Here is a 26,694-nt window from a genome sequence, read left to right on the forward strand (position 1 = left end):
GGAAAATATGGGACAACCATCTTCTCGCTGGTGTTTGTTTTAATTGATGGACAACTATGTGTGATCCTCCAAAAAAGGAGAATATTTTGTGGCTAAAAGTACACAAGCTTAAGTCATGTAGAAATACTTTGAGCGGATCACATTTTGAAAAGTGTTAATACTGAGATTCTGACACTGGTGGTTGGAATGAAATGGGTCTTGAGCAAAAAAGAAATTATGAAAAGATAAAATGACAAAATGGAAATAAATATCAAGCAAATAACTAGTTCAATTTTATTCATTGTTGTGCTTTAGCCTGTGTAATTTCTTTTCAAACACCAATTCAAATGCAAGCATATTTTTCTGAAGGGGAGCGAGAGCATGGGGACATCCAATAAATGATCAATGACAAAAAGAAAGAAAACTAACATTGTTTAGTAACTCAAACAAAAATCATCACAATCAATGAATGATCCAAAAATCTTCAACAAAAAGCAAACACTAACTCCTTTTGTGCACATGTCCAGGGTGTTTTATGCAGAGCTTAAGCACAGATGTAGTCCCACTTCCCCCTCAATGCTCAGTTTCCCTCGACTGGGAGGAAATGCTGAGCCACAAAAGAGTAAATACATAGGTGTCAGGTACATTCCCCTAACTCTTCACAGACATTAGACGTGCTGTTGGCGCCTGATTAGGGTTAGACTTGTACACTGAGTGGAAAAACATCACACACTGAACCTAAGGCAGCCCCCGCTTTCTGCTGAGTTGGGGGGTAAGAGGGGTGGTGTGGCTCAAAACTACACTGATAAGCCACCTATACACAGGTGGAACCTTTAGACAAGTAAAGACATAAACAAAAAAAATGAATGGATAGAATAGGAAATGTACAAAGTAAACAAGGGCAGGTTTTGCAGTGGAATCTGTCTTGATTGGTTGCCATCTCTCCAGTGCAAGAACTGAGTCTAAAAACTAGCGCAGTCCTTTCAGACCCAAACAAGTTTTCAGTCAGCTAGATTTTTTATATTTTTAGTTTTTTTTACATTTTAATCTAAATATTTGCAAAATATGCATTTGCCTGTCATATTGTAATCATCAATCAGTTTATACTTTGTGCACAGAAGCTTATTTGTTATTAAATTCTAAAGCGCATTAATATTTTTTAGATAGTCTCTCTAAATCTAAAACCAGATACCATAACAAGGATCTCTCAAACAAGGAAGCGTTCCATTAAATGTACCACCCATCTTTTTTTCCCCCATTTTTGATGGCTCAAGTTGTACCTAGATTTAAAAGCATCATAAAAGTGAGGAAATGGAGGAGGAGGAGTTGTTGGTGGCAGAGAAGACGACGATCTGGCCTTGGGAGGAGAGACTCATGATAATGCTGGTGCTGGGCCTTTTCAATGCACTAGGGCAAATTCAAATAGGCTTTTAAACTGCTGCAAATTCATTAGGCCAACAGTTCTCCTTTACTAAAAGGCAAACACTGATATTTCTGGGTCATTTCCTCAAAAACGTAATTCAAACAAGAGGAATTACCCCAGCAGTCCACTTTGCAGCCTGTGGCAGATAGTTCTTCCTGTGTGTTGAGTCCACCGTTTGCTATCTGAGCCGAGCCGAGCTGCAGGCTCAGCTACAGGGCGAGTCTCAGGTCCTAACCTGTAACCCCAACCCCATCTCCGTCTATTCAACAGTCCTTCCTTGTTGCTTTAAAAGTAAAAACAAAAAAGGACAAAAAAAAATAAAACAAAAAAACAGCAGTGGTGCACAGAGAAGAGAGAGCAGTCACAGGGAAATCTTTGTGAATGCAGCTTGTTTCTCTTCTTCCAAAAAGAAAAAAGAGACAAGGAAAAAGGTGTTGGAAAAGCTGGTTCTCAGGAAAGCAGGGACAGGAGGGAAGAAGAGGAAAATCTTGCAAGAGAACAAGTTGGGCAGTGTTCCTGTTCATTAGTTTGGTGTGTGTTCGTGTCATGTATAGATTTACTGTAATGTCAACAAGTGCATTTTTGAGCATGTATGTTTTTTTGTGTGCGTTTGTGGATATATTCGGGTATTCTGCATGTATGTCGGGGTGTGTGTGTTTGTGTGTCTACAGCAGGTCGACGCGGCGGTAGTACAGCAGGTAGGCGGTGCGCTCTGCAGTCTGCTTCACCACCTGGTACTGGTTGATGACCTTCACTGTCTGGTCGTCAATGCGCAGCCAGCCGTTAAGACCAATGTGGAAGACATCCGTGGTGTAATGACCGCCTGTCGCGCTGTTCCCATGGTGATAGACAACTGGTTAAGTTGAGAGACAGACAGGAGGAAAGACATTAGACAAACTGTGATATTTTAGTTAAAAGTCATTACTCTTCCATGACTTCAAATCTGGGCACGGCAGTGGGAGCAGTTTTTTTGCTATGAGCAGTTCAGCCTGGAGGTTGACACACCCACCAATCACTGACAAAACTTGTTCTTTTCATGTTTAAGATTCAATGATCTCAATCAAGGGAATAAAAGGAGGACAGAACTTAATCTAAATCAATCACAGTTGATCAGTATAGTATTTGTTTAGCACATTTCCTAAATGTTTGATTAATTACAAATGGCTTTTACTCCAGACGACTAAAGTATTTCTTGGAAAACTTAGCAAAACAAACACTTATTCCAAAAACTTTAGAATTTATGATGATCCTGAAGTGCTTCCTGATGTCAAATAAAAGGACTACTGTCAACCACAAGTGTTCAGATTCAACACAGAATGAATCAGCCTCTCTTAAACCATCATCATTTTGGTGGATAAAGCCACATCATGGTGAATTAACAGTTCCCACAGTTACAATATGTCACAAAAACAACACATTTACAAACCCTTGCAGTAGATGTAATAATGTGACCAAACACAAACATACCTGCAAAGAGCCTGTAAGTTCTTTGGCCTTTCACAACTTTGCTCCGCACTCCAGAGGACAAAAGATCTGAAAGAAAATCATGGTTAGGAAATTCCACTGATTATAACAACACGCTCTTAAGAACTACTTTTTTTTATAACAGAACAAAGGATGTGTTGCAACATGTTTTGCTGCTGGCTTCTCGTGATTTACACTGCAGAAAAATCAACGGAGTGATTTTAGTTTTCATGCTGTTGTGGGGTACTAAATTAAACAGTGGAGGAGCCTGAGACTCAGTTGAAGACTTTGTTCTGAGTTAACACAATCTTTTTAAAGCATTTGGCATATAAGAAAGTATAAGGACAGCAATTTGATTGGTAGGTATTAAAAAACTGCAGCTACAACCTAAATTTGAGTCGCAAATTCTGTGAGAAGTAATGAGCATGTTCTAAATTCATTGAATACTCTGAAGTGTAATGTATGGATGAATAATGTGTGTATGTAACAGGGTTTGCAAACAGCAACATCGTCATCCTGATTCCATCTGAACCAGATACCTCCGAGGATGTCTACTTTAGGCTAGCATAATGATTTTGCAATCTGATTCGATCGGTCAGTAAATTCTATGTCATTTTCACAAGTATCCCACACTGAGCAGATCATAACCCCCAAGAAAGACAAACCACTGTCTTTCTGAATATCAAAAAGGGGATCCATCTTTTCCAGAGTAACATAACTTTGTCACAACCCTAGCCTGTGACAGAAAAGTATAGCATTCTTATCGAGGCTAAAAAATATATTAAAAAAAGATAGCTTTTGTTAGCATGTGTGTTTGCGTGCAGCAGGCCGTCATGCCGAGTATTCCAACAGTGAAAATTCCAAGTTACAAAGTATTTACAACAGTGTTATATCTGCTTTGCAGAGTCCATGGGTCACATTAAAAACCTCTGTAGAATGTAGTTTCATACCTTTGCTGATTTCCAGGTCAACGGGGTAATCAATGTTCTTCGTCAGTTTCTGGCAGCCTCCAGTCTTTTCAAAGACAAATCTCTTGAGATGGAGCACCAGCACAGGGGGCAGCTCCTCCAGAGTTACCCTCCGACTGATCTCAATCTGAAAACCAAAACAAAATGACAAGATGTACAATCAGTGTAATAATGAAATAATATCCCAAGAAAACAAAATCACAAAAAGATTAAAAGACTCCCAATAGTTTATTTGTATCTGTAGACTTCAGATAAAACCAAATAAATGTCTAAACAAATGAGGACAGAATGAGATGAGTACAAAACAAGAAGTAACATTTTCTTGGAAATGCAAGAGCTTGTTGAACCCTTCAAAGCAGGGACTCATGAATCATTTCATTCTAGGGCTTTAAAAGCACAAAAGACAAGAGCCAGGCTGCAGACCAAAGTTAACTGTCTCTAGAATGACAAACATCAGAACGATAAGTTTATCTGTTAGAAAGAGGTCCATTATACAGCTGTAGAGCAGATGTTCCCACACTGAAACATTTTCAGACAACCACCATCTTCAGTTTTGAAGTCTTGTGTTCTTAGACCCAAGGTAACGGGAATATTTATGTAGAAAATTCAGAAAGTCAATGAAGACTTCTGTCTTTTACCATGTGTAGACAACATGGCTCTTCATCGTTAAACCATCTGTGCAAACATTTCTACCAAATTAGAAATCTATTTGAGCAAACCACTTTTGCACACTCCCAAAATATAATCAAATGCTACAAGTAAACATTTTTTTGTAATTTGATAACATGTGACACTGATTATACTTTGTTCATACCTCCTGCTTGGTTTTAGAGGTGTAGCCCTGGACCGACTCTCGTGCCACTAAGGTTTCTAGAGCCTCCTGGACAGTGCGGATCTTTTCTGACTGGATGTCAAGTTGCAGGGTGAAGAAAGGCTGCAGAGTGGCCGACTCTTTAGAGTTTTGTTGATACACCACCGATCTGACAAAGAAACAAAACAACGGGTTAGATATAAGCACACAGAAGAAAAAAATCATTTAGCCGTTAAGAATCCTGGACGGCCCCTTACCCTTGTTTACAATATTTACATATCAAAATAACTACTTTTCATTGATTGCACTGCAAATTTTGTGCACTGTCCTTATTATCTATCAATTATGAATTCACACATTTTTAGTTGATTAAATTCAAATTATATTAACTGATTAATCCTTAACATTCTCCAGTATAAACAATAATTGTACAATTGCATCTGCAGCTCATTGCAATTAAATGATCATCAAATGATGTGACTTTTTAAAGTATTCTGAGCATGTCCTGATTGCAACATCAGTCCGGAAGATACGAAAGGAAAAAACATCTAATATCCCCGCTGCTCTGGATGATCGAATGCTTCAGGTACAAGACTTTAATTAGGGAAAATTATTTTCAAACTGCAACAGTGATTCACAAACCAATAATTGAGAACAGCGTCTAAAAACATGCACGGGTTGTAGCCGAGCTCAGTGGGCGTACACACCACACTCTGTAAACACACACTCCTGTATTTCATTTCTCTCTGCTTGCAAACCATTTCTGAGAAAATAATCCTTTAAGACACTGTGCAACCAGTGCAGACCAGGACTGTGCCAGACCAGAACCTCATAGAACGTATCATTTAGACAGGCTGCACCCGCACAGGTTCTTAACTTTCAGATTTGTCTGAAAGTTAAGACCTTTGTTTGTGAATGTGCGCCCATGTCTTGCTGTCCAGACTTCTGACCACAATCGGCCCACGATGGATGTTATTTTGAAGGACTCTGGCGCTAGTTGGACAAAAGCTGGAGATGTCTGGTGGCTGACTGATTTTTGATGCCACCATTAAAAGAAATCTTAAACTTTTAGACAAAAGCTATGTAACCAGCAGGAGGCCTGTGGATGAATCTAAGTGGGAATCGAGGTCAAAACCAACAAGACAATAAAGCTATGTTCTAAAAAGAAATGTTATAAAAGAAACTAAGCAGCCATCAGAGCTCACCCTCAAAAACAAGACTCATCATTTTCCATTCAAATAAAGTTCTGTCAACATACCTGATGTGTCCACCAAATATATCAGTGATGGGTGTGCGGACAAAGTCGGCTTGGCGAGTGATGGAAGTCTTGTTTCTGGGGCCAACTTGCTCCCACTCGTCCTCGCTACCTTCTTCCTCCTTATCAGCGACATCTTCCTCCGCACCTGGCTGGGACTCTGGCCCGTTGGGCGTGGGAGCTTCTGTTCAAAAAACATGAAAGAAAAACCATGTTAGAGGTCAAATAACCCAAGTATTTTAAACAGCCTTGAAGTGAAATGAACTCCTCTCCTGAGTCCAAGTTTACAAGTTATTGGAAATCCAATAGCTGTTTAAATTATACTGCTGTGACCAGATGACAGAGGTTTGTGAACCAGTTACATGTAATTAATTTACAAAATAAATGCATTGTAATCAGTTAGTTACTGATAAAATATGTACTTAAATTAGTTACTAATCAAAATGTTGCATACAAAGGGGCTGCATTTATTCTTAGTGTCATGTTTTTCTACTTTTACTGTTTTTATCTCTTTTACAGTTTTGTGTTGTTTTTCTATGTTTTAGTGTCTTTGCTTGTGTCTTGTTTTACTTCAGTTTTAGCTTGCTCCTGTTATTCTGCCTGTCAAAGCACTTTTTAAACTCAGTTTTTAAACGTGCTATATAAATAAAGGTATAATTATTATCATCATCATCATCCAAATATTCTTTTTGGGTTGCCTGGTAGAAATCTGCACTCCACTGAGTGCACTCTTCTTGTCAAAGCTAACATTTGGATTTGTGAGTGCAAATTTATCGCAATTTCAGAGACACTCTCCACTGTTGAGAAATGTAGGTTTATCAGGTCACACAGGTTCAGTTGCAATGGCATCTTTACTTAAGTTCAATAGCTAACACATTGGTGTTTATGTCACTGAGCCGGTTGGTTATATTTATATGATATATTAATTCTTGTTTAATTGAAAAACAAAAACACCTCACAAACTCAACAGATGTTTCATCTCTTTTGGTGCCCTTTGATTATGCCGAATGTATCGTTGTCATGTTAAACACAGAATATGAATTTCTCCTTATGAGCTTAATAAAGAATACCTTCTTTTTAATTAAAGATGATTTCAATTAAACATAAATGACAGTGACTGTAATGACCAAATCTGCCTTGTAACATGATTTTGATAAAGACTGAAGATGCTTACTCTCTTCCTGAGGCGAGATTAATTTTTTCAATGCCAGCATCTCCTCATGCAATCCATTTAGAGTGAAGCCAAGATACTCCTCCGCATCCTCTTGTCGACCCTGTGAGCGAAGCAGCAGGACATCAGCACTAATTAAAACACTACCAAGAATGCTTACTGTCAAATAAAACATGAGTGTGAGCACATTTAAGAAAATACACTGTCATTCACTTCAATAAACAGACAGGGTAGCATGTTTTACAAGTGAGACAGAATAAACATAAGCCTCATTAAATAGCAAAAGATATTAGAGTGTTTGCATACTTTCATTCATTAAAACTGAATCAGAATGGACTCAGCATGTGTTATTGCATGAACTGCCTTTCAGGTGAGCAAATTCTGTACTGATAAATGTGGATAAAAACCAATTAGAACATTCCATTCAAGTACTATATGTTCCAGACAAGAGGTATTCAAAGAGTGTGACCATTAAAAAAAAAACACCTTGACACATTGCTTTGCAGTGAAAATGTTATTAGATCAAGAATCAGTACAGCTTACCTTCTCAGAGAGACTTGACTTAATGAGAGTGAGGAGTCTATAAATGTAGGTCGGTTCAAAGGGGACACCAGGCCGAATGTCTTTCATGACTTTATCACCAACAGCTGTGGGCACAAATCATCTAATATCAGTCATGCCTACAAAAAATTAAATCAAACGTCTTTTGGGATGCGCTGCTGAACATCTTACCTTGCTGTTTGGCTTTAGATGGCACAGGCATGTTGTTGAATTCATTCACCAGCCTTACACTGTCAAGAGAGAAGGAAACAATGGTCAAGTCTCTGAGCAACACACATTTTAGCAATTTGATATCAGCTTGTAGGAATGCTGCTTACAAGTTGTCTATCATGGGTGTGGAGGTACATGGTCTCTGCGTTTCATTATGCAGAGGAATGGACTTCATCAGGTGATACATGGGAGGGCATGCGATCAGGGCCTGTAGGGTCTGAGAGTTCAGAGTCAGGGAGCAAAACAGCACATAGGAAACACTGTGTGACAAGTCGCTGTAATTTCTCTAATGTGACACCAATGGATGAGTAAGTTCAAATTTGATTAAACACTTGGTGTAATTTAGTAGCTCACAAAGTTTTGAATTCTAGGTCTTTTTCCCTCTCAGTTCTTGTCTGCATTTTTCTCCATAAAGCGCGATCAAAACAGATTAGTCACTGACGATATGTTTTGAGCTTTCCTTCAATGGGAAAATGGCATTTTCCTGGCTTTCGAGGAAATTTCCAGACAGAAGCCGAAATTCACTCCTCACCAAGTGTCAGCCAAAGACAAACAACTATATTACAAAATGGCAAAGTATTTTTAAAACATACCGCAGCTTGCCTGGGACTTGACACAATTTATCCTGGTATTTGGCAATACAAGAACTAATTATACTACCCACAGCCAAGCGTGTACATGTGGAGACATTTAAAAAAAATGAAAAGTTGCAAACAGCAGGTTGAAAGGATACAGCGTTGATATAGCACCAGTTTCCCTTGTTGATCAGTCCTCTCGGCTGCAAAGACACTGGTTTATGTATCAACTTCACATTCTCAATAAGTTCTGGGGATTCAAACAAACACAATGTTTTTAAAGTCCAGCATGAATTAGTGAAAGCATACTTGACAAACACTGTAATCGAACTGTAATCATTCCTTAATTTTCATTTTCACAAAACAAATGTTCCTTCTTCCATTCCTGCCTCTTCTGACAACACCACAAGAGACTTTCTGAATAAGAGCAAGAACTTTCTGTACCACGCCTAGGAAGGGAGCCTGCCATTTAAAAACACAGTTCCCATGGTAACGTGGACTTAGTTTTTACACATCCAATTTATAAAAACATAATTGCCTCGGCAGCTGTGACTAAAAGAACAAGAATGACACATATCATACAACAGACTTTCACAACGTCTTTCCCCAGTATGTACATATATGCATGTGTAAATAATTCAAGAATAGGACATTATCAGACAAGTACGGATTTCACCTTACCACCTCGGTTTTAATCAGACCCATTTCTTTTCCTAAATGTACCTAGCACTGTTAATTACAACCCACTTATCGTGCCAGTGCTTGACTTATTGTGAAATGGTGCTATTAAACATATCCTAAGGTAATGCGGTTTTAGAGCAAAGAAGGAATAAGTTATTAAGTATTTAAACTGAAAAGTGCCAGTGGGTCATCATGACCCACAAAGACTTTAATCCCTTCTCTTGTAGGAAAAAGGTGTGGCAGACAGATATTGCAGACTGGATTGGGAAATCCAACTTGAGAGCAGCATCATACGGAGCCCTGTGTGAACTCTCATGACTATAATCTCCTCAGGTTTACCATTTCTTATTTTACACACAATGCCATGCACACAGGTGTGCAAATCTTCAAGTAGCCTACATATGGAAAAAGTAAGCGTTTCCTCTCTTTCTGGCCTTCTTGCAGGTTCATGCACATTTCTATTCCCCATTTCATTCAATCCAATCAGTTATATAGACTATACAAACAGCTAGTCTGTGGCTCCATGCTGGTGTATTTCAAAGCCAGTTGGTCTCTTTCAAGTTCACATGGAGCTCTGTGACGCTTAACACTGGTGCAGACTAAACACATAAAAACTGCTTAGGAACTAAAATGCACAGTACTCAAAACAGTGTAGACAAATTTCCATCTGGCTGTAATCGCATTACACATCACAGTCTATAGTCTCAGTATGCCGTACCATTCTCCCACAGATAAAAGAATTACAGTCTTAAGGGTTTAATATGATCCACTGATGCTTTTAAGTATATGCAATTCCAGTGGTTCAAGTGTTTTTAAGTAACAAGTATTGACTCACGGCTGTTAAGTTAAGGAAAACATGTTCTGCAGGGAAAAACACCCACCAGTTTTTTTTGTTTCATACGCTTGCATAAGAAAAATGTTAATTTCAAAAGGGAACACACCGTTACAGTAAAAACGAAAATTTTGCATCTAAAGTTACACCTGATGAGTGCTGGGTACCTGAGAAAAGAGACAATGTGCTGGATTGGTGCACTTATGATTAAACATAATCATGTTTAAAATGGAAGTGTTTGAACAGAGACAAACAAAAGGAGCTCATCTGTTTGTTTGTTCAACACTTTTTTCTTTACATACCCTGTAAAAGAACATCTGTGCAACAACCATAACGTGTACATACATACAGCATGATCAGAGAATCTAAATAGAAATCTTAATTACTACATACTGCTTTTAAGAGACAGAAAGGCTCATTGCTGAAACAAAACACCTCTGATAATGATTTGGCACAGCAAAATACTTTGCATCTTGTATATGTTTGTAAGTTCTTAAATTAAACCAAAGTGATCTTAATTCACACTAAACTGAGCTTTTTTGTGTGTTGACTTCAACTAATTTACTCCACATTAAGCCAAACCACAATTGTTTAACCATAGTTTATTCTCTTCTTTTTTAAGCTTGACCTGATCAATAAGATGTTTCAAGAAATCATTTTTTCTTCTGTAGGCTGAAATGATGCTGTTTCACCTCAGTGAATGATGAAGTCATTACTCTGCAGATTTACTCTCTTTGAATAGCAAACCTACCAGTTTCTGTCAGGCTATCAACACCCAACAGAACAATGTATTCACAGGGTATTAGATCTCCCTCTCTTGGAGCTGAACATCTGAATGTCCAAATTAGATCTAAACTGCAGCTAAAAATGGAAGGTTTGGCTATTCATTAATGCACAGAAAATCATATTTGATGGTATCTTAACTGCAGCCTGAGATAATGGTAATCACATGTAACCACCACACACCAACTTGAAATATGCATTTGCAAACACCACCCTATCTCCCTCTTAAAAGGGGACATATGCTGTCCAAAGGAGGATGCTTCTACAATATAATATCAACATCTTTTTAAGGGAAAAAAAAAGCCTTCACCTGTGCTATAGCTTTCTTTTGCTCCCAAGGCATGAGCCTTGTTATGTATTCCCAGCCTACCAATAATAGTGTTTGGGTAATGACAGAAAGTGGGTTATACAAATGTGACTGATGACTTAATAACTGACAGCTATTCTGGATGTAGTACCACCATCTAGTGTCCATTTCTTGAATTTCATGTTAATCATGAAAGCAACATGCCTGTAACATTTCCCTGTGGCAAGGCGTTACTAAGCAATTTGAGCAGCTCAAACTTAATACCTAAAGGATATAAGATATTCACAGCAGAATATGAAGTCTGGTCACTTGTACTAATCCAGTGTTTTTCTCAAATGTTTTAAAGTTGACATTCACATAAGAATACAGGGAGTATAAACAGTACAATTGTCTCAACAGTGCCACCAAGTGGAGGGGGCGTGAACTTAGCAGCAATGCACATGTATTTTGCAGCAAAACACCTCAAGCTGAAACAGGCGATGGGCTATTTGAAAAGATTTACAACAAGCATCTTCGTTTAATACCTGCAAGTTTAGGGGCCATAGGATCCTCTGATACGTGGACAGGGCCATCTTTGACCTCCCCAACTTTCTCAGGCTGCTCTGGCGTAGCAAGGGAGGGAGACACAACTTCCACAACGTTCTTTACCTCCACGAAGGCCTGAGGGCCCCCAGGCAGAGGCTTGGAGTTGTGGAAGAGGCTAGCCCAAGATTTGGGGAGGTTGGCAGTAGGTGCAGCTGGAATTGCAGGCGAATTGGCCAGCTCTGTCACTACCGGCTGGGCAACAGAGTCTGGGGAGACCTGCTGAGCCTGCTCCCCACTCTCACAGTCTTCTTTGTGTCCATCTGCACTGACGGGAGTATCAGGCTCTGCTAGCCCGTTGGCCACCCCGCTGTCTGCCGATTCCCTTCCCTCCAGTTCAGTAGTCGTAATGGAAGTGGCAACTGAGGGGGTGGCCACAGCAGCTGAAGCAGGAAGAGGTGATTTGGAGCGGGGGCTGTGTGGAGTATCTGAAAGTTCGGGGCTCTGTGGAGCCAAATGATCTGGCTGCTGATCAGCAGTCCTCGGTCCCTCTGTCATCCCTCTGCTTTGAGAGGAGGATGAAGAGGAGGAAGTTGCATTGTTGCCATCTGATAAAGAGGCAGCTCCACTTGTTAAGTCCAAAGAAGAGTCATCAGGGCTATCACAAGTCCTCTGATTGGCAGTGGATGTGGGGGCACACTTGGCTGCTGCCACAGCAGCTGCTGATGTTGCCGTTGAGACAGGTCCAGGGGTGGAAAGTTCAGCCCCTGACAATGCCTTACCGTCCACATCTTCAGCACTGTGGTGGGGGCCACCAAGTGCATGTCCGTTCACCAGTGCTGTCACAGGCGTCCCATCTGCTGCACTGCTGCTGTTGCTGCTGCCAGTTGATGGGTCCAGGTAGTTGTAATATCCCGGCGGTCGCTTTTTCTTTTTCTTCCTCTCTCGCTGTCCCAGGCTGCCAGGGAGTCCGTCCATGTCCTGACAGGCCTGATGATTGTCCAGGGCCGAGGCCTCCGAGTCAGGGCCGTCCAGCGAGTTGAAGTGGGTTCCATCAGGGACGTCAGCTGCTGGAGGAGCTGTCTGTTGGGCCTTCTGGGCTGACTGGCAGCCCAGGATGAACTCTGGAGCCTGGGGGTTCAGGGTGCTTGATACCTTGTACAAAGGATCGTTCACCCCGATAGACTTGGAATCCATCACCTCGTCAACGCCAAACTCAATGCGCTGATAGTCTTCTGCTGCAGATAACAATTCAAAAAATTAGAAACAAACAATTATGTCTTCAAAGAAAGCCTAAATACAGATAAACAGACACTGTTGCATTATACTCTTTGCTGCAGAGTTTGTTGTAAAATCCTTATATCTGAACAAGTACACCATCACCCGAAAGGGGTCATGGGAGCTCTCTGAAAGGATCAGACATACCAATAAAAAGAAGAAAAAAAAAAAAAGAAGTCCCACTGGAACTATTTTTGGCACAAGAGCTACTGTTGTGTCTATGGTCTACTGAACCACATTCCTTCTGGGCATATGTGAATCTCAGGAATGTCACCAACAAATCCAGAAGTGATGTGATTCAAGATTTATCATTTATAATTAGAAAGAATGAGATGATGATAATCTTTGGGGCTTGTTTCACTTCCTTACAAGTAACAGCCAGCACTCAAATGGCCACGCTTGGAGAGCTATGACAGAAGTGTCTGCAATGCTGGGTAAATTGTTAATTGCACTATTTTTTTTTTTTTTTTTTTTTACCATTACTGTTAAAACAATTTTAATGAAGGCTCTTACAAAAACACAGATGAGAATCACTTGTGGACATAATTCATAAAATGATAATATTGACCATTACTATTAATTTTTTTAGAAACACGGGGAATTTGCACATCTTGTTATTAATCCAAAATGCAATGATAAATTATCTTTCTGAATTATGTGCTGAACACTGTATTATATACAGGTGAAATGTATAGAAACACATTTAAATGTATAATATTTGACTAAAAACTGTTTTGCATAGGTCAACCACTTTATGCTGTTTGCCACAAATCAAAATTTAGTAGTTCTGACTAATTGTTTTAATGTAAGGTGTGCTTAATTTGTCTTTACAGGTAATGTTGAGAAAAGGCCTCTTGACAAGATCTTGATATAACCTGTAAGACAAAGTGATGGACAGACAGTAAATAGGCACAAGATTTATTGTTACTCCTCACTAAATAAATCATGTCTAAAAGCCCTTAACAAAAAGGTAGACCTATCTAAATTTAATCAACATATAAAAATGCAGATTAAAGTGATGTAATATAGAGTAAAACAGAACAGAAAGAGACAAATGATGTCATACTAGAACACATAACAGGTATACCTAGCAAATACCTGTAAGACCACTTTTAAACGGGGATTGGAACGGGGAGTTTTATTTAATATTCTTTTACAAATTGCCAAGTCCATTTCCAGAGGGTTGATTTGACTGTAGGGTGACAATTAATATTCTATTATTTGAGCTCTAGACTCTAAAGTTGACCATAAATGTAAATGAACCATATACTCTAAAGGCCTGAAGCCTGCATACTGATGGCAACTTCTGATCAACATACAATCGCCTAAAAATGTTGCCATTTGCTGGTGCGGCAATTTGTTACTTGTGCAAATTCAGTTACTTAAAATTTGCACAAATGTCCCGAGTTGTGAAATAAAGTTGAACTTAAAATAATGGATTTCAAATCTTAGATATTTCAGAGTGAAATGTTCTGAATACTTTCATTAGTGACTGCAAACTGATGCATCAATATGCATTGTTTCTTAAAAATTAGGTACGCTTAATATGAGCATTTTTAAGTTTCACCAAGTCCTTCAGATGTAGAACAACAACGTCCACAAACAAATGTATGTCATCATTACAAAACAAATGTACTTCATAGTGAAAATGTTTTGCATGGCAGCTTAAATAGTAAATGATTATGCAGTGAGAGGCACGAAGTGAGAAGGTGAACAAACAGGAAACATTAGTAGGAGCAAATCAGAAAAATCATTCAAGAGAATTTCATCATGACACAGCTGACTCGCCACCCAAACTGTAAACCCTGATGTTGTGCAGCGGTTAAGTATGAAAACAGCAGTTACTTCCTCTACTGGGATTAGAAGATCTTCTGTTAGTGTTACGGAAATCACACTTCATGACTGTAAAATGCATTCAGCGGTAAATCTTTAATGTAAGGCTAAATATGTACACACATGTTAGCAACCACATTAAACCATCACTATGCCCTTAGTAAATAAGATGTGATTGTTAAATCATACGGAAATTCAATCTTTCAATTTCTGCGGTCCTGCAGTGGTGAAAATGCGTTGTATGCAAGAGAAGATAAGATACTTGTCAGTATCTTGAGCATGCAAAGCTCTACAGATTTTACCAACAGGCAAGAGAAAGAATACAGGCGCAAGGTTTAGAAAGCCACCAGTTTTTGAAACCTGGATTTTCAGATTTACAGCAAACGTACAACAGCTAGTCAAGCCATAGGGTGTCAGACTCCTCAACTCACCGCAAACCTGCAGTCCCATAGACTCCATAATATAAGGTACAGCAGGAGTGCAGTAACTTCCTAAATAATCAATACAAATCAAGGTAAGGCAAATGTCATGTGCAAACGGTACCATTTCAAAGACAGGTGGCTGCCATTACATTTTTAATGTCGTGGCTCGAAATTTAAAGAATGAAAATGGCTGACATTCTTAAAATAATGAAATGGTCAATATTTACTGGGATTTGTAATCCATGCTAAATAATATATACTGTATTAACAATGCAAAAATAATCACATAAAAAAGCATCTCTCTGCCAGGCAAGTCTCTCTTAACATTTTAAAGACCTGCTTTGAAAAGCTACAGTGATATCAACGAAGAGCATGAGAACTGTCAGCTAATGGGAGGGTATTTTACTTTGAATACATTTTGAAAAGCAAAAAATACATTATCTAGCGATCTACTGTATGTGAAATGTACATACCAGAAGACTGAGTGACGCACGGAACTTTGTCGTTGAACGGAGGAAGCTGTGATGAGACACAAAATAACAAATTTAAAAAAACACACTTAATAATTGCGGAGTTACATCTTTAACCGAGTCTGCTTAATAGCCCTTTTCATCTAAACTAAACTTCAAAAGGTTGGTAAAATAGTGGAGCATCTCTTACCATTTTTCTTTTTTTTAATTTTTAACTTAACTTTTTAAAATATGAACATCTACCAACCACTAACAGATAAAAATTCAAAACTACCAGACACTATCGTATTTTACCAGCATTAGGCTGGTGATTAGTGCTAATTTCCTACCCTGCTACCAGTGGTTAAATGATGTAAGCTGACTGTCTAAGAGTTTGAAATGAAAAGTGACAGACATATGCAATAACAATAATTTTAGGCAGTGTGCTCATTCTAAAAGGAACTGCATGGACCATTTCTCTGGCTTAACCGTGCTACTTTTGTACTAACATGTTAAAGCCAACCTGAAGTCAAAGAGTACTAGGACTAGTGTTGGTCAAAATTTGTACGATATTTCCCATGAAGCCTGCCAAAGTAATAACAATGTAATAATGATTTATTAATTAAAAACAAACTGTAATCTCGCTCCTTACCTCGACATAACATCGTGGAGTCACAAAAAACTGATTGATCTCATCAGGGCTGAATTCCCCGAAGATGTACTGTGGGAAGAAATAAACACAAACCATTAGTTTCTACGATAGTCAATTTTATAAAACACTTTTCTCAAAATATTTTTTTTCCTGATGTGACGCAAATTCAAAATAACGGCATTTATCTTGAGTAATTTACAAAGTGAACGATAAGGCCCTCCATCTCGTAACTGGAACAGATGCAAAAGGCACGGTCATTGGATATCAAGGTACAAGGGCTCTTATTAGAGTCAGTCATCACCCAGCCAAGACTGAAATGCTAGCTTGTACAAAGGTAAAGCACAACATGAAGTGATGAGTCATGCAGTGTTATACATAAACCATGAACACAAACAGCTCAGATTTGATTCCACAACCATTTGCTTTTAGTGAGGGAGGATTTGGGTTGTTAACACAGGTTAGAACAAATAACAAAAAGCACCCTCATCTTCAAAACAACCCAAGTCAGGTGTACGTATGCTTGTAACAACATGTACTGTAAAGAGGAAAACTAAACAATGCAGACTGTGCCTCTTAGACGACAGAGAAATTTGACATATGTACTTGTGAATTTAGAAACTACCTGGATCCAGACAAAGAAAGTCTCTGTTAACTAGTTTTCCTTTGCATCAGCTGGAAATCTGGAGCAGTAAATTGTCAATAATTAAATGATGAATCAGTCACTTGACATAACAGCACTGATGACTGATTGCTCACACTGAACACTGCTACAATTCTCAGACACATTATGAGACACTTTTTCAAATATATCACAAACTACAGCCTTAAAAATGACCAGTGAAATGAACTGACACCTCTGACCCCTTCAACAAAACTTCCCCAAGCTGTTTATTGCTGCAGGGATACTACTGTGTGTTTGTTATTTTGTAATCTGCTATTTATTTATATACAGATAACCAGCTTTTTGACAATAGTTAACTCAAACCCAGTCTGCGCACACACTGAATCTACAAGAACAAATTTTAATTCCTTTAATATAGGCTGTTAGAACCAGGAGGCCACAACTGACGCAGAATTATGAATACCATATAAAATCTTAAATTGAGTATTACATGAAGAACAACACCAAGTTACCAATATCAGTTAAAGCGGTTTGATGATGCCTCAGGACCATGGTCACCTGTGTGTGCTAATGCAGGTGAACCTGCTGAGGCGAAATTTGTCTAATCTAGTCATACTGAAAGTGAGCAGTGCAGGATATAGCCAAGTACAGGCCAACCACACACTTTTTTTTGCTGTTGGTTGAGACTGAGACTCCACCCATTAACTTGCACAGAATGGAAGTAAACAGGGGAATGAATGTTATTTTAACACGTGCGAATCTGCCTCTAAAGTTTCCAGAGCATTTCTAATAAGCATGTGTACATTGACAGGGCTCAATATTGACGCTTATTCAGCGTCAGTGTTATTCATTGATTGCTGCCACTGCATCAGAATTGCATGAAAATGCCATGAAGTCACAATTACACAACTCTGCAGAGCTGTCCGTCCAATTAAGCTAAAAGCTGGCTAAACAGCAGCTACGATGCATTGCCATTTTTTTTACATGGCGTTACAAACAATCCTCTGATTGAATCCTCTGCCATTTTATTTGTCTTTAGCCTGACTCACTGCTGCTAACTTACTAATTCACTCTCACAACAAATTCCTTTAAACCTACATCACAGGTACAGGTTACCCACAAGCCCACCTTCCTGAGAGGGGAAGGCTTGACCAGGAACACAAAGGTACAGTTAGGCTGTAGGTGTGCTAACCAGAGGTGGAAATATTCAGGTCCATTACTTAAAAAATAGTACTATACCAACCCCACTGTGAAAATACTCAACAAATAAAAGTCTGCATACTTAACTTTACTAAGGTAAAAGTATGCAACTATAATAAAACAATTGTCTAAATCAATGTGGATTTTTCCATTTCGAACAAATAAGTTTGGCTGTTGGGAAAGTGACTGAAAAAGCTTAATATCAAGCCCTGAACCATGAAAAAAAAACCTATTACCTGAATTGAATTAAGGCTTTATCACAGTTAAGTGCTCTTATCCACCAGGTTAACCTAAAGGTTCTGCCACTACACCAAACAGAACTCATTTTGCCAAGAGAAGTGTCTGTGTAGACACACTTAAATATTGGAGTGCCAATAAGCTAATAATCAGGCATTTGCACTGTAATTAATAGTGGGAAGGAAGGAAGAATTACACAGGACATAATTTGGTTCTAAAATCAAACTAACCTCTACTTCCAATTTTAATTTCATTTTTTATGTTATATTTATTTAGTGCATAGTTATTCTCTGATATCATTATTAAAATATATAAAAAATGAAGTGACAGATGATCCTTCAGGGAAACACAGGGCTGCGCCACTAAGTGTCCACATGTCCATCCAAAACAGAAAGTGATGGAGAAAAGGTGAAATGAACTCACTAGCCACGCTGTTAATCCTCTCAGTGCGACGTGAAAGGGGAGGCACAGAAAAAAGAAAGTGCAGCTCAAGCATATGTAACTCTTTGCAAACGAGGCCCCACGCGAGGGCCCACATTGCTGAAATGGCACTACAAGCGACAAACAGCCAGCCATAATCCAACGGCCTTGGGATGGCTAATACAATCACAACAGAAAGAATGTCCCTTTGCTTCTTTCTGCAGGCGTGCCACACGTACCACACTAAGCTTCCCTTGCTGTTCGTTTGGACTGAGGATTACAACAAATTAGCCATCTGTATGATTTCAACACAGTTTAGTGACGACACCACACACACAAGCCAGGGCTATAGGAAGGGCCTGTCATAACAAAGAGCAGGGCTGGGAGAGTATTAGAATATGATACGTGTAATTTTAAGAAGCTTTACAACCATTTAACCTACAGGCATTTAATGATACGATGTGTCACAAGTTTCAATGGCACAGAACAGAATGTTCCAGAGGTTGATTCCTGTAAATAATCACTGATGTCAACTGATCATTGACATTTTTCAGTGGTAACTGAAAATATCTAGCCTACAGATAAAGACCTCTGAAAATCACCCATCAAATAAAAACCAAGACCAAAATAGACATGAAACCTCTCAAACTGACTCTAGGGTCACACAAAGGTCACATCTGTTATCTGCAGCATGTAGCAAAATGTAAAAACATTAAATGACATTTGACTTGACATTTTGCCCAATTCGGTAATCTTCTACACATGACCTTGTTGTTAACACAGGACAGACAAAGCAATTAACTTGTGATCTGCATCCCAATCACTGCGTGGTATTTCAAAATACCATTGGGCTAAGCAGATAACGCTGAAAAGTGAAATAACCTCTGAATTTTTGTTCACCATCACCAATCATTAAAAGCATGACTATCGGAATATATACATACTCCAACTTTGACTTTATAATTACAATAGGGGGACAATAGGCTCAAAGCTTCAGAAACCCCCTCTCCTTACACCTTTCCAACATCGGGTTAGGCTGGGCATACACTGTACAATTTGACTGCTCCTGAAGCCGTCACACATTAGGTCAGTGCTTTTCATTTCCCTGCATCTTCACGAAGTTACAAAAACGGCATCTGAAATTGCCAAGGTGACAACGCATCATGTGGTCAGAAAATATGAGCAGTTAAAATGTCAAACTTGCCACACGCCATACTGTCCATGTTTTCCTAGCCACCTGTGAGTCCATATACATCAGGGCCTCTTTAAAAAAAAAAAAGCTTCAGTTCACAGGATGGCACAGATGATCAAGGCAGCATGTTACCGTCTTGTTGGCATTATTGCTAGCAAACAACCTTCTACCTGCCTCTGTGCTTTCAAACCAATCTTTGTTGACAATTGTCAGTAGCCAGAACGGACTGCAAAGGCCAACGGGCACTGTTGTGGCTTGAGGATTGGAAAGTAGTGTGCATACCTAAACTGTTAGCTTTAGCTTAATATCGCAGACATATAATTGTAAATTTTCTTTTGATATAGAACTATATGTGGCACTTTTCATGAGTACAACCAAGTGCAACACTATGAATGTCTTCCTGGGTCTGAGAATGACCAGTTATCCCCATTCATAACCAACACTGCGTCTCACTTTCTACTCCACACTCCACTTGGCATGCAGATCAGGTATTATCACTTTAGATTTCCAACAGAGTCAGACAACATCTTATGAACGACTTAATTTCTAGAATAACTGGGCCATAATACGCCAAAAATCTGATTGCTGCTGAAACAATCTTTGTACTCTAACTATAACAGGGGAGACAGCCAGCACTACTGTGTTTGTTCTCTTAAATTGGTATGCAGGGTTATTAATGGACAACTTGGCTGAGCATGAAAACGCTGCAGCTCCACTACAAATAAGGTCAGACTAGTTTTCAATGAATCTGTGGAGCATGCCTGTGCCTGCATATTGGTGTGGTGTCGTAATAGAGTGACATACTGTATGATTACAAAGCATAAAATACGGAGTAGTATGACACTGGAAGAAAGGAATCACAGCCATTTATTCCGCTTACGGGGATGTGCTATCAGACAAAAGCAACTGCTCAGCAATTGAATGGTGACACCTTCATTTACTGACGGTGAATTGAATGGTGACACCTCATTTATTGATTATGGTCAGCAGTAAGCCTTAAAAACAAACATCCATGTTTTTTTTTAATTAATCTCAATAGTTATGAAACGCTACCTGGGCATTCTGATACCCGTTAAGCTTGTAAAATAAAAGGATGATACTGGAATGACAATTTCATCCCCACCCCTGATATTAATTATCCTGAAGACAGACACCACTGTTAAGAACTAGTAATTAACTAACTATACACACACTGAGCTGCCACTTTCTTAGGAACACCTAACTAAAACTAACAACATCCAGAGCCTTGTAATACAGCCTACTTTGTATACGGTATCATGTTCAGTTCATTAACACTGTTTTACAGAGGTGCTGATTCAACGAGTCAATCTGGAGGCTGTAGTTCGTAATACTCTTGAATTTTATTGCGCTCCACAGCAAACTGTTTCTAATATTCACTCTATTCTTGGTGAAATAACTAGGTTGGTTCGTACAGGGCTCTCTGCTTCCACTGTGTGCCATAATCAATGTTGTCGAGAGCTGCAATGATTAGATGATAGACAGAAAATTAATCAGCAACTATTTTGACAATCCACTGCTTCCGGTTTCTCTCTTTTTTCCACTCCACTGATAGGCTAAATATCTTTGGGTTTTGGACTGTTTGTCAGTCAAAACAAGATATTTGAAGACCTTGGATTCAGGGAGTTGTCACTGTTTTTCTGGCATTTTATAGACCAAATGATTTTTGGTAGACTAATCAATAATGAAAATAATCATTAGTTGCAAGCCTATTGTCTGTACTCAAAGATTCTGATAGTAGCCAGTGGTTTTCTACTTGACAGTAGGTGAGGCAAAATGGAAAAATCAGGAAATCACCAGAATATTAGGAATCATACTATGAATGTCTGCACCAAATTCAACAGCAATCCAACTGACAGTTGTAAAGACATTTTAGTCTGGGCTTAAGTGGCATGACTAGAGTAAATTAATACTACTGAATTTGTAGCTACACCTATGGTACATTTTCATTTTGTATGCATTTGGCGTGACTGAGAGGAAAAACTCTGAGCAACTTGAACGATAGTGTTATTTGTTTGTGCATACAGTGTATACTATTCCCAAGGCGGCGGTGGTGAGGATTACTACTATCCCACTCACAGATTTATGTTTGGAGAAACGTTGGGCTGAACTAAACAGAGTTATTACAAAAATAGGGAGGATGTTGCAATAATAGCTTAGAGTTGCATTCACAAGCACTCTTCCATTGGGTGACTTATTACAATGAACAAAGCCAATGTGGTTTATTCTGAAACTTCTCCATGGCTGCATTTTTAATCTCTGGAGAGTAGATCCATGTCATCAAAATGCACACACTGACAGGAAGCTCCTGCTTAACACTGCTTTACTAATTTGATGAGTTGAGGGGAATACACTACAGTTTCCATGTTTAGTGCAATGCATTGTTCCTACATGCGTTTTTAATAGTTTTTGGGAGACAACACATTTCTAAGGTAGAGATGAAATGGTGTGAAAATTTCACATCACGATCATAATGACCAAAATTATCAGTTTTATAGTGGTTTTGTTAAAATGTGACGAAAAAGCACTGATACACACTGAAATCATTTCGCCAAATTTTATATTTGAGACCCTTTTATATTTGAGATGTTAAATGATATCAGAAACTCACATTTCAAGCAGTGCTGGAAACTTGGAGACTGTTCCTAACTTTGGGTGATGCTGGACAGTACTTATTTGAGTTTTTAAAGAGTGGTAATCAAACACAGTACGAGCAATAATGACAATTTTATATTATAATACCAATCATAGCATGCAGGTATAAACTATGATATGTAGCTACAAAGCAATCAAATGCTATAGTGTCTACATGTCTGACATTTCAGTCAACATCCATAATCTACATTTACACTGACCATAGTTCAAAATAAATTAAAAACTATTTCAAAATTAACTGTCAAATCTAAACAGCCAAATAACTGATCTGCTTATGTTTAAATGCTATATTTGCAAGCCAGTTTTGACACTTTTAATTTCTTCTTCTTATTTGTTTTACTGCAATGGCCATCTTGAATGTCAGGAAATATTGACTGTTGCCTAAATTTACTATCGCAATTCTTTAGGAGGTTACTGCAACTAATCTCATTGATTTTATTCAACAAACCATTGTCTAAAAAAAATCTGTAATCACTCACAGCTTGATTAATTGGATTAAATATAATAACCAGTTATTTTGATATAGTATTTTAGGTGACATATTTGCAAGATAATGTAAAAGTAGGACAAATTACCACAAGCAGCATATTACCATCTGTTGTTGTACTTTTCCAGTTGTCAGATTAAAACTGTTTTTTTTATCTGCGGTGCAGAACAGTATTGATAAGTATTTCCAGAATGACCTGTTTTGCTATGTTCATACTCAGAGGAGCGATATCCCTCTTGCTGCTTGTTGGTGTGTCTTGTTCTGCCTTTGATTATTTGGCTGCCCCACCAGTTTTTCAACTTTTCTTTCACTCTGTTTTTCACTCCACTCATCTATACATTTGTCAGTTCTCACAGAGTAAATCAAGTGACAAACACTATAATTAGCCTGCAAATCGTACTTTACACCCAGGGTGCTTTTTGCAACCCAGGAAAAATGATTACCAAATGGGGAGACCAGACCAAATGAAATAGTTGACAAGAGTCCAAATCCAGTTGCCTGAGAAAACTGGGCTACTGTCGATGTAGAGCCGTGTCTGTCAATACTGAATTCAGACTGTTAAGACTACTTTTCTATGTTGTGCAAAACATTCTAAGCCATTTATACGTAAGAACAGTAAACGTCCCATCATAGTATGATAATTCAATATCAGTGCCTTTGACGTGCCAAATATTCTTTAACTGGTCTTCAGACTTTAAAAAAAAAAGAAGCTGTTTGAAAAAGGCTGAGACTGGTTTTATCCACACACTTTCACTTTGCTGAACACTGAGCCAATAGAAACACTGAATCTTGAGGGCAGGAAGAAGTTTGAAAGCATGCTGAATCAAGACTTCAGTGAGATTTGTCTTCCTATGGTCGTTAGCCGTGTTCCGCTTCTTAAACCGTCAGCCAGAGTTTGAACACAGTGAAGCATGTAATCTTAACTTAAGTTTAATATTTATCGTGTGGATTTTTGTCTCAAGTAAAAATTTAATTCAATGAACTGCTAGAAACTTCAGACCTTGCATGCCTCTGCATGCACAGCAAAATGGGCCTTCCCACTTGAGCGCTAACTTCCTCAGAAATCACACCAAACTTGCCAAGTTACCTCCAATGTGAGATTGGCGCTGTAACGCCACATTCGCCCAGCAGTGTGCAAGTCCAGTACTATTTTGTAATTGTTTTCATATCAAATAAATCTTCACTATCAACGAAGGCCCACACTGCCGCATCTGTATTTAGCTAAACAGCTAGCGGAGTGACTGCAAAGTATAACCACACCACCTGTGCAGAGCTGTTAGCTTGCTAAAAGCTAAGTGAACAGCACGAAATGGTTATATCCTCCTCACTCACAGGTGCATAGAAAGGGCAAATGATCTCATGCAAAACACTCTACATAACCGTTATTACATCTCCTAACTACCGAGAGCAAAACTAATTGGCTGTTACTACCAGTTATGAAAATATGCGCTCGGGAAGGCCCGTCGCAGCAGTTGGCAGGTGGGCCATGCATACACGCAGCAGTTTTGTGTGTCACTTAGCTCTGGGAAATAACACATGACACTTGTGGGATCTCTCACCAAAGTGTCGCGGACATGAAATTCAACACGATTTCGTGTAATTTAGCTAAACGTGGCTGTCATATTCTGAAAAACTGCAGCAAACAGTAGCGCTGTCTCATTTGAATGGAGGGACCTAGGGCCTGTTAGCTACCATGCTGGTGGTGTGTTTCAATGAGGCTTAGGGGGGCATTAGCAAGCACTTTTTAGTACTTACATTTTCAATGACACGACTAGCCAGATGTTTCAAATAAAAACACACACCCGACCAAATTGCGTCAACAGTATGGCACTATTTCAGGAAAGAATGTTGTACAAATGAGGGGCGGTCGTGCGTCTATAAATAACGTTACACGGCGTGCAGCAGGAGTTGTTTTGCAGGCTAACGTTAGCCAGCTAGCTTAGCTACCTGGTTGCTGTAAGAAGCCATGCTCCCGGTGAGATTTTCTCTCCTCCGCTGACAAGATGAAAACTCTCCCGGGAAGGTGTTGTAGGTTTGTAATGACCGTTACAAAAGGTGTCCTACTTCGACGTCATTGTCATTTTCCCAACGTTGTCCTGGCAGTCGTCAGTTTCGATCCATGTAATGCATCAGCACTTCATGCTGTTCGCCTTGCCTTCACCGCCATTTCTGTCTCGAGCCTCTTCCTCGCCTGCTAGCCAAACCAGCGCGCGGTCGGTTGTAGTGGCAGCGTGAGCTCGAGGAATAACGACAAACACTTCCGGTGACGGTTGGCTCCAGGACTTCATAATAAAAGTCTTCATCGTTGAGACATGGATAATCCTCTCCAGTGATGTACTGTGGCCTGAGACCTCTGCTGTGCATATAGAGCCATATATATCGTAACTTCTTATAGTCAAGTTTGAAAAGTGAAGGATTACATGTAACTGGGATTACGTAATCAGGTAAAAAAAATCAAATAAAATAAAATAATACACAAACAACTGTAATCAGGCTACATTTGAAAAATCTTTAGATTATTGTAAAATAAATGTCAGTTTTAAAATTGCGAGACATTTTTTCATGATAATCAATGCTCTATTAACTCATGACAAGTGTGTTTTACAAACAATTTTTTTAGACTACTGCTCCACAAAAAAGGACCATATGTAAAAATGCATTTGATTTGCATTGAAACTTTTTGAAATGTATAAAAAGGAAAAAAGAATATCTGTGGAACTTGAATATTTGTGGCTGCGTCCATTTTTTGCATAAAATGCATTGTTTTCAGTATTTGATTTTGAAGTAATCCAACAGTATTCAGATTAGATTATATATTTTTTGTAATCCAGTGAATTATGTTACTAATGAAAAAAAATGCAATGTAATTGGTATTCAGTAACCAACTACATTTGAAGTAATCTGGCCCAACCTTGGTTATTATCATATTATATTTGTCCTAACTCTGAATCTGTGGGGTATATTGTTTTGTACAACTTTTATTAATCACATTAACTTATAATTATGCTAAATATGAGCACAAAATTAAACAATTAAACTAGAGTTTGACAAAGGGGCCTTTTTTAAAGACAATGACATCAGTATCACATAAAAAGCAGCACCCGACTCTTTCAACTGACTTTTTATGTCAGCCGAAATTTTTCTTAATTTGTAATATTCCCATACACCACTCCAGTTCAATTGGCACAAGCCAGTTGGCAGTAAACCCAGAATATCTTGTTCCCCTGAAGTTCTGAGGCTCTGGGTCAATTGAATGCTTTAAATGGAAATCCACCCTTGCTGCAAAACTACAAAAATCTGCCCTATTCAGTATAGTTCAGTAGTGGTTAATTATGGTCACCAATAATTTATATTTATTCATTGTTTCCTAAGGTAGTGGAACGGAGGAACTTTCTTTCTCTTAATAGATTGCTGCAGAAGTAGGAATTGGGCTCTTAACTTGAAATGGACATCCCATAATCTTCTTATGATCATGAGCGAATTGCATGAATATACACAAACAAGACAGTAAGTATCTGTCCTATCATGTGCAGGGTGAGTGAATACACATGACCCCATTGACAGGGAATTGTAGTACATGACATTTATTTTGAAATGTATCTGTGCCTCACCGGAAAAATTGGAAATAAAGTCGTGGACAAATGCTACGAGCTTCATGATTGAAGCGTGACCGCGTGCGCTGTGTGC

The 26,694-nt window shown here is 38.8% G+C and overlaps 1 protein-coding gene across 4 annotated transcripts; it reads right to left on the reverse strand.

Annotated features, from left to right (window-relative positions):
- Positions 1-250: 250 nt before the first annotated feature.
- On the reverse strand, positions 251-25,413 carry usp10 (ubiquitin specific peptidase 10). Of its 4 annotated transcripts, none has more exons than XM_084717463.1 (15): positions 24,955-25,413; positions 16,177-16,245; positions 15,549-15,594; positions 15,085-15,144; positions 11,545-12,777; positions 8,576-8,667; positions 7,950-8,059; positions 7,804-7,862; positions 7,615-7,718; positions 7,075-7,174; positions 5,904-6,084; positions 4,649-4,814; positions 3,817-3,961; positions 2,870-2,935; positions 251-2,255 (listed from the first exon to the last, which is right to left on the reverse strand). In XM_084717463.1, exons 1-15 carry the CDS (start codon positions 24,973-24,975, stop codon positions 2,068-2,070), a joined length of 2,640 nt encoding a protein of 879 aa, XP_084573589.1. In that variant the 5' UTR covers positions 24,976-25,413; the 3' UTR covers positions 251-2,067. The 4 variants fall into 4 exon arrangements, with proteins under 4 accessions (XP_084573589.1, XP_084573580.1, XP_084573608.1 ...); XM_084717454.1 differs by having other exon boundaries at positions 11,545-12,780; XM_084717482.1 differs by lacking the exon at positions 15,085-15,144 and having other exon boundaries at positions 24,955-25,412.
- Positions 25,414-26,694: the final 1,281 nt, after the last annotated feature.

The sequence above is a fragment of the Lutjanus erythropterus genome, chromosome 1 (genome assembly GCF_056507025.1).
Source record: "Lutjanus erythropterus isolate fLutEry1 chromosome 1, fLutEry1.hap2, whole genome shotgun sequence".
In the NCBI taxonomy this organism is placed as follows: Eukaryota; Metazoa; Chordata; class Actinopteri; order Lutjaniformes; family Lutjanidae; genus Lutjanus; species Lutjanus erythropterus.